Below are 13,363 nucleotides of genomic sequence, written 5' to 3' on the forward strand. Positions count from 1 at the left end.
GTTAAAGTAAATGGTAACAAGACCAAATACTAAGGTAAATATGTCGAACATTTTTTGTAAGTATCACGGGTAGTTTTTTTTATACTAGCCTTCACTTTTTTATAGGAAAAATGGGATCGGACTTTATTAACACCCTTTACGTATTTTTTAAGTTAGTATAAGAAAAGTATTGTAAGAAGTCAAGTTGGAATTTGTGGTCGTGCGAAGAATTAATTAAATAAAGTCCTAATTAATTAAAGTTGCTATAACTAATTACAGTATTCAAGTTCTTTATTGACTCGCCGACATTATAAATAAAGTGAAATTGTTGGGACTAAAGTTCTAAGTTAAAAGGGCACATCTAGGCATCCAAGTTAATTAAAGTTAAAGTGCCCTTATCGAGCTCAATAACCAGATCTGCAGGCATATTCATAGGTGTTACGGATTCGACGGTTAGTTGGATCGACCGAGCACAACACTAAATATTCAATATTTTTTTAAATTTAAGCTCATGTGATATCGATCGCCATTCAAAAGAGCTTCAGCTACAATTTGCTCTTCCTATTAAGCCAATCAACTGAAATGCAGTGCGCATGGTATCTTTCGGGTGGAAATTGATGTCACAGGAGAAAGTGGTTCACTCAGCTTTTGAACTACTCAAGCAAAGAAAAGAACGTTGCGTTGAATATCCTGAAGTCAACACAGCGCGGCAAAATGTTAACCTGACGGAGCACTGGAATAGAAATGTGGATACGATCAAAATAGTTTGGAACATTTTCGTCGAACGGGGTATGCAAATGTGTGAAATATTTGACAAGAGTTGGAAATCTTAAAGATTTTTTCTTTTTTTGCATTCAGCCCCATCTTCTCGTGTATTGTTAATTTAAGGAGATGACGCTCCAAAGTTATTAAGCATTTAACCATAATTTCGTGGTTAAGATTCTATTGGCAAATACGAACATGTGGGTATTGATTATCCCTAATTTGTGAATTGGTTGTCTTGAATTTTTGTGCACACTCAATTGTTTGGTACATATTTGTAATCATTGAAGATACAGGACGGAAGTATGTTTGTGTGAATAAAATAGTGCGCAAAGCAAAAATTTGGCAATTTTTTGCTACGTTCTATGAACGATTTTATAATGAAGACTGTTTGCCATTTTATGTTCTATTTAAATGTTAACCTAATAGGTATTTACGTTTGCATAATGGAGGGGAACAATACAATTATTCCACAGCATGGGAATTCTAATCTGATTCATCATATTGGTGGCCTGCCTGATTAATCTGGATCCTATTGGGTAGAATAATGAACTCAGTTAGTTTAACGAGTGAAATTGTCCACGTTGTCTAACTTACGGTTCAACAATGTAAAATATTAAATCCTTACAACCAATCCGGGGTAAGAGTGGCAGAAATTTTATCGACAGAGGAACCGCACTAGTCACTCAGAATTTCTGTATTAATCAAACTGTCTCATTCCTTTGATTACGATTTACGATGTTAGCGTTTAGGAATAATTGCATACAGTATTTAGGACTCTGCGCATAAATAAGACATTCATACATATCAATCCACATAGATAAAATTAATAGTGCGAAAAATTTTTGCGCCGCAGTAACTGCACTGGTTGCGTTGGTTTTTTGCAAACCGTCTAATTGCTCTCGTGTAGCGTGAAGTATTCATGCAGTGATAAGCCTACCCTGTCCCGCAAGCTGAGGTTTAGTAATAATTGCATACACAAGACAGGATAAAGTCAATACTGCTAAAAACTTGAAACTATGTATGGCACATGATTTTCATAAAATTCTGTCCGCCTGCTTTGGTTAAGTACAAAAATATTTCCCTATCTCTATAGCGTAGCCAATGCAATTAGTACATAGGTATGTAAATAATTTAGATGAAGTGGATAGCCCGCATTTATAACTTTTCAGTACCAACTATGGGCTGAAATAGCGATTAGGGAAAAACGTATTAATCTTTATTCATTAGAGTATATATAAATTGTATTCCCAGAGTAAGCATTATTACATTTTACATTTTCAATAAAAGGTTAACCGACCAGAGACGCACAAAATACTACTCATTAAGGAAGACAGCCAGGTCAGCGGCGGTCACACAGTAAATGCTAATTCCCCACTCATTTTACGTTTAATATTGAGAGTTCTGTTATTCGCTTAAAAATCGCTTGAAAATCTTTCAGATTTAACACTAAACCTTGCTAACTTGGCCAAGAAATCCTCCGATAAAGCCTTCCGACTTGTCTGGTCATCGCATAACATTGACAGAGACAAAGATAACAAAAATCAACACTGCTAAAAATTTGAAACCCGTGCGACATGTAATAAAACCACGTTTGGATTCTGTTTTCATGTTGGTTTTAAATGCGAACTATTTCCTTATGGCTGTCCCGTCAGAACTGATAAAATTGGCGTAAATTATTTCGCTAAAGTGGAAAGCCCGTATTTTCAACTTCTATCTAAACTTCGCGTTGAAATGGCCATTATGTACTTCTAGAATAATAAAAGAAAAGAAGAAATCCGCGTTGGGAATCATAACCATTTTGTGCTTAGCCTTCTGCTAATAGTTGCTAGTCGGATGGCCTTGTTAAACCCTTTAAACTGTAACGACGACAATAATCGTTTTATAAGAAATTGAAATTTAATTCGGGAGTACGACAAAAGTCGTCCTGACAAATCGTGGTCATGGCGCGGAAGGACGACAATTGTCGTTTCTTGGGGGTCATTGATTTTCACCATTTTCTCTCCGCGACCTAAAATTTGTTGCAATTTTGAGGGATTTCTCCTATGCCAACACAATGCTAAATTTGAAGATTTTCTTCCCGAAAATTTGGATATTTCCCTACACAACTCAATGTTAAATTTGTGATTTTTCAGTTTTTCGAGTTTTATTAAAAACTCCTGAATTTCTCCTCCCGCGCCATGACCACAGCATACTTATAGTGTCCCCGAGTTAATGCATTTTCTTGTCGTTAATCAAACACGTTAAAGGGTTAAGACAGACTTGATTGGTGGCAGGTCCAAGCAGGCGAAACTTATTTCTAAAATCAGAGCATCAAAGAGATATCCTTTGTTTTTATTTTCCAAGGTGGTCCTAATCTAGGAAGAAAAACTAACAATCTAACAACACGATGGTGTAAAGTGTAACCCTCCGATTTGGTTAATTGAAAGAAATTTCGAAACTATGTGGTCCATGTCAATATGACCAAAACTTCCTCAGGCAGTTTGTGCAATGGGCAGAATTTGGCAAAATATTGACGTTAAAGTTGCAGAATGTGCAATTTTTAGCACGAGAAGGGAATGTTATTTGAGTTTGCTTCCCAGGCCTGGTAAAAATCGCCCGTTTTTCAATTTTGACCTCAAATATTTTGCCAAGTTCTGCCCATCGCACAACCTGCCTGAGGAAACCTTGGTTGTGTTGACACAATTTCGAAATGTCCACCAAATCGGAGGGTTACACTTCACACCATTACATTGTAAGTTCTAAATACTGCATTAGAGTTTGTCTACTCTAGAAATCATTGTCAAAATATTGTCATGATTTAGGATTATGAATACTTTTGTCGTAAGATAAAAGTACGACTGCACCGTGAATTTCCAGATTTCATTCAATTTGGCGGCAAATCCTCAGCCGTGGGGGTAACAATATTATGGGTTTAATTCCCGCCGAACATTTACTATTGTAGTTGGCTCCACTCTTCCTCGATAAATGTGATCGATTTTAATTAGCATTGTCAATCCAGCAAAATGTTCAATAACCGGACATTAAACATTCTCCGAATTTCGATGCGAATCTACTCGTCGCTCGGAAGTACACCTTACGACTGGGACGCTAAGCAGAAGTGTATCTCCATCTGCTCTAATTTAAAGAGGCCTATTTCTTTCATGCTGGCTGTTTTAATTACCGCGATCCAATTGTGTTTCTTGCTGTGGCGAATTGTTCAACAATCCCAAGAATTGGAGTCGAATCGTTCATTTGAGGCAATTGTGTGGCTCTGGATTTGGATACTTGTAACAATCTGGGCATTAGTTTCATTTCATAATGCGTTGATCAAGAAGAAAGAAGTTGTCGGGTTGTTTAAAGGGGTGCGACTCTTGGCAAGACATTTCCAGAAAGGTTAGTATAAAAAGAGAAGAAATGTTTCTGTCAAATGTTATTTTTTTACAAGAAAAAAAATGGCCGTTCAGTTAGCATTTTATATTTCTTTCGTTAAAGGGTAAATATCTTAATTGATACCGGATGTTGAAACATAATGAAGTATTTATGTAGGACAATTAAATCCTGTTTTCGGCTAGCTCATGTCTAAAAAATATGAAAAGCCGGTTTTGGATGCCCTAATAGATTGACTTAATCAAATGAATGAATAACGTTTGATTTTCAAAATTTGAGGACAAACTTAATTCCCAAAGAATCCTTATTGCTCGAAGAATAATCTTTTTCTCCAAAAAGTAATACATTACGAATTTGCATGGCTCAATTCCTTTTCAGAATATCCGGAAGCTGGGATGCCAAAATTAGCTGGAAATTTAAACTCGATCGATGTACATTTCCTCGTAGTACTTTGGGTGGCGTTCTCTTATGTGATGGCCCTTTCCGTCATGTTTATTGCGGCTCCTGGAAGCTCTCAATACTTTTATTCTCTAATAAACGACGCCAAGATTAAAAATGACGCAATATTCGTTTCTGGTCTTTGAAGTATACGCAAAAATGTCCCATGCTTTTATGGTGGCTATGGAAGCATTTTTAATCATGCCGACCCTACTTCCGGCAGCATTTTGGATGGACCACCTTCGAAGGTTAAGCAGATTTTTTAGTACTAACAAGGGAAGGTTTTTAACTGCTTGTCGAGCCCAGGATCAGACCAGAGACTAGGGTCACCCTTTAGATGAAGGCGAAATATGAGTTTTACACGTAAATATGAATCCGGGTCCTAATAAATTCTAAAAACATGGTGTGTACCCTGGACAACGCAAGCAATTGGGAATCTTATAAGCAGTGTGTGCAGAGTAAAAAGCACTGCCTTTTAGGTCACCCAACTTTTAAAACTACCCACCCAACGTGTGCTGGTACATCTATGTAGTTTTGGGTCACTTAACTGATTCATACTCACAATGGAACCTTTTTTCAAGCTACACGAGATAAGCTTATGCTGAAAAATCTAGCTAAAAATTAGAAATGCCGTGGTAATTATCTTTCCGTGTTGAATGGGCACTTGGGGGTCAGATATTTGAGGGCAAAGTTCACAGTAGCGGCCTGCTTTTTTCTCAAGCGGGCGAGCGGAGCAGTGAAAATATTCACCTTCGAGGTCAATCCGCTCCCTTCATCGCACGCTCGCACTTCATTCAATGCATATTATTTTTGACAAAATTTCACAATCTCATAAATTTTCATATACGTAAATCTTCATATACGTAAGTTTTTATATATTTACGAATATTTTTGCTTTTTAAAGTCCTAGTATCCACCAATCCGTAATAAAAAAGTGACGATTTGTTCAATAAATTATAACTTATAATTTAGCATATATATATTTATAGTAAATTTACTATAAATGCGTGCGATGAAGGGAGCGGATTGACCTCGAAGGTGAATATTTTCACTGCTCCGCTCGCCCGCTTGAGAAAAAAGCAGGCCGCTACTGTGAACTTTGCCCTCAAATATTTCACCCCCAAGTGCCCATTCAACACGGAAAGATAATTACCACGTCATTTCTAATTTTTAGCTTGATTTTTCAGCATAGGTCAATAAGCTTATCTCGTGTAGCTTGAAAAAAGGTTCCATTGTCAGATTAAAATATTTATTAGTTATTTATGTAGATGATTTTTATTACTTTACTTCCTTTTAAAAGAAATCATTCAACTTTAACCTTAAACTTGGCAATTACATTGAACCATTTTACAGATCGAGTCACAGGACAATCAGACTTTTTGAGATGGTCACCACCTTCCAAGGGATCCAGATCCTTATCTCTTACTTCAACCATGCCTCAACCCCCCTTTTACTTCCGATCTTGTCCGTTCTAGTTCCTTCTGCCGTGTGCATCATGTCCTCTTTTGCGGCCATTCGATTTTATAATTTCCTCCCTATCTTTCGATACGTCCAATTCCCCATCGTGTTCATCAATGACGTTGCCTTAATTACTCTCAGTTTAATTCCCGCTACCGCCATTTACGAATCATCCAACAAACTTCGTCTCCACATTGGTCGAAAAGTGGATGGGAAAATTGGAAAAATTTTGAGGAGGAGGTTGACCGCCCTACAAACTTTTGGCGTAAGACTCGGACCAATCTGCAAAGTTAGAAAGATTGCAATTCTTATTTGCTACAATTTTATTGCAAATTATATTTTTACTGTGTTAGTAACATACCCACAGGAGCAAGTAGTTCGGTAATAAATATAAAGTGCTTGATTACTGGTTCGTTGTAATTCCGTTAACAGAGTGGTTCATTTCATTATTCTTCTACCACCAAAGATTTGCAGCATATTAAAAATTTGCTTAAATCTAACCGACGAACATTTGTCATCCTTTTTGCGTCACGGGTTTGAAACAATTCCAGAAGTTAAAGCGTTTTGAAGAATTTGTACCAAAATTCGGTAAAGGGCAAGAAGTACAATCGGGAAAACGAAGGAACCCATTTCTAATGATGGTGAGGCTGGATTTTCCGACGAGACTCAGTCCACGTTAATATTCACGATCGGGCGAGAGTCATGAGAGCGGAGATATTGTCTCTCCACTCCGATCGACATTACTAATAAAAATTCAAATGCATTATTTTTTGAAAAATTAAAAATTTGAATTAGTTTATCATTTTAATAAATTTCAAAAACAGGAAAAAAATTTTGAAAATCAAATTTCGAGACAATTGGATTTTTCATAAGTCAGGTAAGTCATTCTGAACAGACATGTTTTCGAATTTTTCGATTCGCGCTAAAATTCGAAAATTTACAGAATTTTTAAAAACCGAGGTTTTGGCTGAAAAATGTTTTGAAATTCGCGCCTCGCGCTCAAATTAGCGCATTATGAAAAATGAAAAAATACGGGTATGCTTATTTTTGGTGGTGAACAAAATTAAATTGGTCCCAACCAGATCTGAGTTGTACACGTAAAAAACTTGCATTGTCAGTCACGAGACGGATGATGAGGACGGGGGAGATGTGGACGCTGATATTTTTATTCGGTTGTCGGGTATGATCCGGATCTGGTGCGTGGTGAGGGTGGCGGAGGGCAATGAATAGCATATAAAGTATGCACGTGTGATTAACATAATACCAATAATGAAATGGTGCAAGTCTGTACGTTAGGGTTCATCCGAATGGAATTTTGGGCATTTGTCCAGAATTTTGGGCATTTGCGGAAGGCATAAATGCCCTAGGCATCTGTTGCAACATTGAGCTTATGAGGGCATAAATTTGAATGTCGGGAAAATAGGGCAAATGCCCTATGCCATAAATGCGTAAATTCCATGGGCACGGGTAACTCTCCAGTCCTACTGAGAACATTAAATACCTAAATCAGGTTTTAAAATGAACGAAGTGTATATGGGAATAAGGATTTCGGTAAATAAGTAATACATACATATTTGTATTTATTTATTTCCGTGCTTACAGGTTAATTATCTACAAATAAGGGGTGTATACGTAAGGAAGTAGCTAACTAAAAATATTTTTCAAATATGCTTCGAATAACTTTGCGACTATCATAACCCTAAACAAAATTTGGCCTATTCACCTAATTACATGATGCACCCGCGTGTCAAATGTAACATAAAGAATGCCGTTGCTGATTGGCTGGTCGAATGCAAAATCTGGTGGGGTTTTTCTCCAAAGCTAACCCAATTTCACCAGTGAATGGAGAACGAACAATGGCGTCGGGGACATTAACTCGACCGGAATGCGCCCAACGAAAACTTGATTGAACCTCATTTAATGTACCATCCGTCCAGATGTAATCTATAAAACGTGTGAGTAATATATGTAAATACTACGTAAAGCATTTAAAATTTTCCACCTGAAGAAATTAATACCTTACAAAGCATATTTCCTACAAAGTGAACCTACCGTAGCCTGTGGTTCCGTTGTTAATGAATTCCATTTCATCCACTCTATCGACTCGAAGTAGCTTCATTCCCATTAGTTGACATCCCGCTCTAGCCGCATCTTGTGTCCGCTAAGGAAGATAAGCCTTATCAATTAATTACTTGATTGATGGTTTACTACAGCAATTCTTACAGGAGTCATATCGTAGTAGATGTATTTTCCGTTAAACGCTCCCAAAAATATGACCGTTGTATGATTGGTCTTCATTTGTTTAGACAGGGGTCCAGAATCTAATGAAATATCGGAGCATTAAATTTTTGACTTATTTTAGGGATCGAGATACCCTAGTGTCTCTCGAGCACAAATTTAATTAATATGAAATTTGCAAAACTCAATCTACGAATGGGCCGGTTTGGCAAACATTTTTGCATCCGGGAAGACGAAAACGAAAGGATCGAAATCATCCGGAGAGGTAAATTTTATACTTTGCAAATTTATCCACATTTTCTCCTCTTTGGATGCAAATATATTTTATATATATAAATATCTCTGCCAAACATTTGCATGTTTGCAAATTGTTTTTCTGACATTACCTTCTATCCGGTTTCGGAGCATGCGGGCCCTATGAAGCTCGACCTCCTCGTCTACAGGTTTTACACTCAACGCCGCTTTGGCTCCAATTAATACACAAGTCGTAAACATTAACAACTTGTACATTTTTATGCCGAGTATATTTCCCTGTATTCAAAAAGAGAGGAAATTTGCGACTGATACTGCCCACCTCACCTTAAATACCTGCACACACTTCTGCTCGTACATATCTTACATATCTCGATACCCTAATTTGATAAGTGCCGTCAAAAATAAATAGGCTATTCATCCACGTATGTATTTGTTATCACGTGTAAAACTAGGTGACCTAATAAGTTGGAAAGTAGTATTGTGCGCAAAATTACATATTTATGCATTTGTACATTTACTGACCTATTACTTATATCATTTGTTTACACATAAGTGGATAATGTTATCATTAAGAATAAATTATTATTTCATGCGGGTATGTAACCAGGCAGATAAATTATCCAAAGGTAAACATAACTCATAAAGCGATCGGAGTTTTCGTTGAATTCAGTGAAATTTTATCAGGAATTAAGTAGGTATTTTATTTGCGGAATGCAACAAGTACATATATTTCGTCAGAAATAGTCATTTTTCAGTACGAAAGTTGCATATGAGTAAGAATTATATGATTCGACAAACAGATCCGCCGAGTATTTCAAAAGTGGAAATACTGTATTTCATTATGTTCCCCACATGGAAAGAATTGAAACTTATCAATTTTTTAGGGGGCCAAAATTTTCCCCGGGGGGTTATGAGAATAATGGGAGATTCATATGATGCACAAAGGGCACAGCATAGCTATGGAACGGGTTGATAAAATTACAAAAACAAAATATTTTTGCACTCCTAGGATCAGTACCTCGATAGGTGTTTCGAATTGAGTTGAAATTCGGACTTTCAAGGGTCTTTCGCACCGACGCAAAATTGACCCAAAAATTAGTTTCTCGCCGTGACGAAAAAAGTATGGCGAAATGTTTATCGGTCGGATTTTCACCAATTTTTGATATGTTGAAGAATATTGGTAGTAGAACGAAAGTTAAATTACCCAAAAAGTCGAAATCGACCTGCGTGACCTTCTTTCGGGGACCGAAAGGTCACAATGTCAAAGGTCACGGAGCCACATAAATGGGGTATCATTGGAAAGGTATTGACGAGAGGATTCAGAATATATATACTTTGTGGGGTCTGGGACCATTCCCTGCAAACATAGGACCAGAAAAATATATTTGAGTTTTTCCCATTCATCCTTCCGTGTTAGGTCCCAATCCACTGCTGTGTTAAATTTTGGTCAACCGCATGTTTTCGTTTTTTGGTCTCTAAATAATCAGGGGGTGGTCCCAGACCACCTAAGTTTCAATTCTTTCCATGTGGGGAACATAATGAAATACAGTATTTCCATTTTTGAAATACTCGGCGGATCTGTTTGTCAAACAGATCGATTGATATGATTCGACAAACAGTGTTTGTCGAATCATACAATTCTTACTCATATACATAAATGTGCGTATGATTAATTTTTGATAAATCTGGATCGGGTTAGATGAATGTCGTTAGTTTAACATCTGTTTGGCACATGCTGGAGTTTACAGTAAAATTGTTAACACTGCTTAAAGTACGGCCCAAAACAACGGAACTGTAAACAAAGTTAATGATTAAATAGGTTTAAGTATTATCTGTATACCAAAGTTTAAGAATCTCGACAAATTTCGATGAATACTACTGCTGGAAAATTATGATAAATAAATGACAAAGGTGGAACAGTATGCCAATTTGGGAAAAATTTATTTATTTAGATCCCGATTATGGAAAGAAATCTAAACCTTAACAATTCTGACTGCATTCCAACTCGGATTTGACTTGCTACTAACAATGCGATGGTGTGAAGTGTAACCCTGGCGATTTTTAACAGGCGGAGGAAGTTAACTCAACTTCCATTCTCTTCGCGTGCTAAAAATTGCACGTTTTTCAACTTCGACCTCAAATATTTTGACAAATTCTGACCATCGCACAAACTGCCTGAAGAAACGTTGGTTGTATTGACATGGAGCACATAATTTCGAAATATCAACCAAGTCGGAGGGTTACACTTCACACCATGGCATTGTAAGAAGAGCCTATTTTTGGCCAATATTTCTTCGCAATTTTGCACGACCACATCCACATGATTACCTACCCAATCAATCGGCCCGTATGACCCGCATACTTGCCATCGTTGTCAATAAGCTTGCAAGTTCTCCACCAGGACAAATATTCAGGACATAAAAATATGTATACGCCTTCATCATCTGTTTTTTCGTCTGGGCCACATCCAACCTGGACTTTGAAATATTGGTGCTAAACTTGGGATCGAATATTAATTGAGACAATACAGTGCGATAACTTTTGATGGAGAGAGTACATACTCCGTAAAGAAACGTCCCATTCCCAATCATGTTCATCAATGACGTTGCCTTAATTACTCTCAGTTTAATTCCCGCCACCGCCATTTACGAATCATCCAACAAACTTTGTCACCAGATTGGTCGCAAAGTTGAGGGGAAAATTGGAAAAATTTTGAGAAAGAGGTTAACCGCTCTGCAGACTTTTGGCGCAAGGATCGGACCAATCTGCAGAGTTAGAAAGATTGCAATTCTTATTTGCTATGATTTAATTGCCAATTATATATTTACTCTGTTAATAACATACCCACAGGAGCAAGTTGTTCGGTAGTAAATATGACAGAGTTTCTGGGAAAGAGTTTTGTAAATTTTTTGCCCTCATTTACATATGTACATTAGGCAGCAATATTATTCGGGTAAGGTGAACCTCAAAATTCTGGGAAACTGTGCCTTAATGCGTGTTCCATGAACTAATTAAAATTTTCGCTGTACTTGCCATGGTGGTCATTAAGCTTGCAAGATCTCCATTAGGACAAGGACGCTGAACATATTTACGCCTTCATCATTTTAGTCTGGACCACATCCAGCCTGGAATTTGAAATATTGGTGACCCAACGTGGCAGCCAATATTGATTAAGAGGAAACAGTGCGGTTACTTTTGATGGACAAAGTACTCCAAAAGGAGAATCGGAGAAATACGCAATCCTACAACAAATCCATGGTAAGGTTGGCAGCAATTTTATCGAGAGTGGATCAAACTCTAATTCAACTTCATTTGTGTTCAAGAATTTATGCATTTACGTAAGCCGTATTACACTGTCGCGGAAGAGTTCGTATATATGTTTAGGAATAATTTCATAACATATTCAGAACTTTTCACGTAATACTTACATACATAAGTAATAATCCATCCAGATAAAATCAAATGTTCTAAGAATTTACGCGGCAGACTGGTTGCGTAAACTTTCTGCGTTATGAAACCGCCTCAGTGCTCGACATTTACATCAGGGTTCGGAAAACCCCGGGGTTTTTCTAGAAAAACCCAACCCCGCGGGTTTTTCCGGGGTTTTTGGGGTTTTTGTGGGTTTTTGGGTTTTTGTGGGTTTTTGTGGGTTTTTGTAGATTTTGGGGCAGGTTGAACCAAAATTCTTTAAATTATATATTAGATAAAAAGTAATTTAATATACGATTTTGACATGCAATTTTAAGCGTTATCATTGAGTTGGACTGTTAAATCGAAAATTCATATTTCGCATGCAAACTTGGAAATATGCAATAAAACTTGGAAATTCAAGTCGCACATGAAAATTCTCCAAATTTCATGATGAATCCGTCAATTTAATTAGCATTGATTTAAGTTGTAGTTTAAGGGATTTTGTTTCAATCTGTCCCAAAATCTTACAAAAACCCCGGAAAAACCCACAAAAACCCACAAAAACCCGCAAAAACCCCAACCCACAAAAACCCGGGGTAGCGAACCCTGATTTGCATAGCTTGAAGTATTTATTCAGCGACAAGGGGCACAAAATTGTCTCACAATGTTAGGCTTATCACAAGCCTATTCTTACATAACCCGCTTATGTAGGAATAGGTAATGGCAAACACAATTCAAGTCAAGATGAAGTCAATACTGCTACAAATTTTAAACATGTTACATAATACTTGGTTAAATTTTGTACATATGTATGTCCGCTTTGCTTAAATATGATAGTATTTCGCTATTCCTGTGTCGCTGTATCCAATAAAATTACTATGTATGTATGCATTTTGATAAAGTGGATCGGCCGGATTTACAACTTTGATGCCAACTTTGGATTGAAATAGGCATCATCAGAAAAAGACGTGTTAACCTTTATTCATTTGAGTATAAATTGTTATTTCCTTGTTACATAACGTGGCAAACGGTGTCACTATTTAGTAATTCATTTGAGGTCGGGTAAAGCCCTCAGAGTAGTTTGGTCATTGCATAACAGTGACAGGGACAAGAATAAAACCAATAGTGCTAAAACTTTGAAACATGTACCACATGTAACAAAACCACATGGAGATTCTGTCTGCCACCAAGTTTGAGATACAAAAATGTTTCCTTATTTATGATGCCTGTGCTGTCATAACCAATAGAATTGCTTTGTAAATTATTTAAATAAGGTGGATACTCAGCATTTCTAATATTTATCCCAACTTTGGGTAGAAGTAGTCGAGAATATAAAAAGACTAAATACATACGTAACTATTTTGTAGAATCCTTCTGCTAATACTCTGATCGCCTTGTTTGCATGAATCTCACTATGCTCATTTTCTGGCACATGGGGCTACCATGTTGAATA

The 13,363-nt window shown here is 37.0% G+C and overlaps 1 protein-coding gene across 1 annotated transcript; it reads right to left on the reverse strand.

The window, feature by feature from the left end:
* Positions 1 to 7,566: 7,566 nt before the first annotated feature.
* LOC110855042 lies at positions 7,567 to 8,806 on the reverse strand. The gene is made up of 4 exons (XM_022103476.2): positions 8,631 to 8,806; positions 8,230 to 8,327; positions 8,059 to 8,167; positions 7,567 to 7,950 (listed from the first exon to the last, which is right to left on the reverse strand). Exons 1-4 carry the CDS (start codon positions 8,752 to 8,754, stop codon positions 7,754 to 7,756), a joined length of 528 nt encoding a protein of 175 aa, XP_021959168.1. The 5' UTR covers positions 8,755 to 8,806; the 3' UTR covers positions 7,567 to 7,753.
* Between the last annotated feature and the right edge of the window lie 4,557 nt (positions 8,807 to 13,363).

This window comes from Folsomia candida, unplaced genomic scaffold, assembly GCF_002217175.1.
Source record: "Folsomia candida strain VU population unplaced genomic scaffold, ASM221717v1 Fcan01_Sc011, whole genome shotgun sequence".
NCBI classification, from domain to species: Eukaryota; Metazoa; Arthropoda; class Collembola; order Entomobryomorpha; family Isotomidae; genus Folsomia; species Folsomia candida.

What these genes read in the sequence shown, in the direction of transcription:
- LOC110855042 (XM_022103476.2), bottom strand. Translation starts at nt 8,754, where the DNA reads ATGTACAAGTTGTTAATGTTTACGACTTGTGTATTAATTGGAGCCAAA. An exon ending in GCTCCGAAACCGGATAGAAG is followed by an intron (nt 8,328 to 8,630) that starts GTAATGTCAGAA and finishes ATATTTCATTAG; the next exon opens with ATTCTGGACCCCTGTCTAAA. An exon ending in TCTACTACGATATGACTCCT is followed by an intron (nt 8,168 to 8,229) that starts GTAAGAATTGCT and finishes TATCTTCCTTAG; the next exon opens with CGGACACAAGATGCGGCTAG.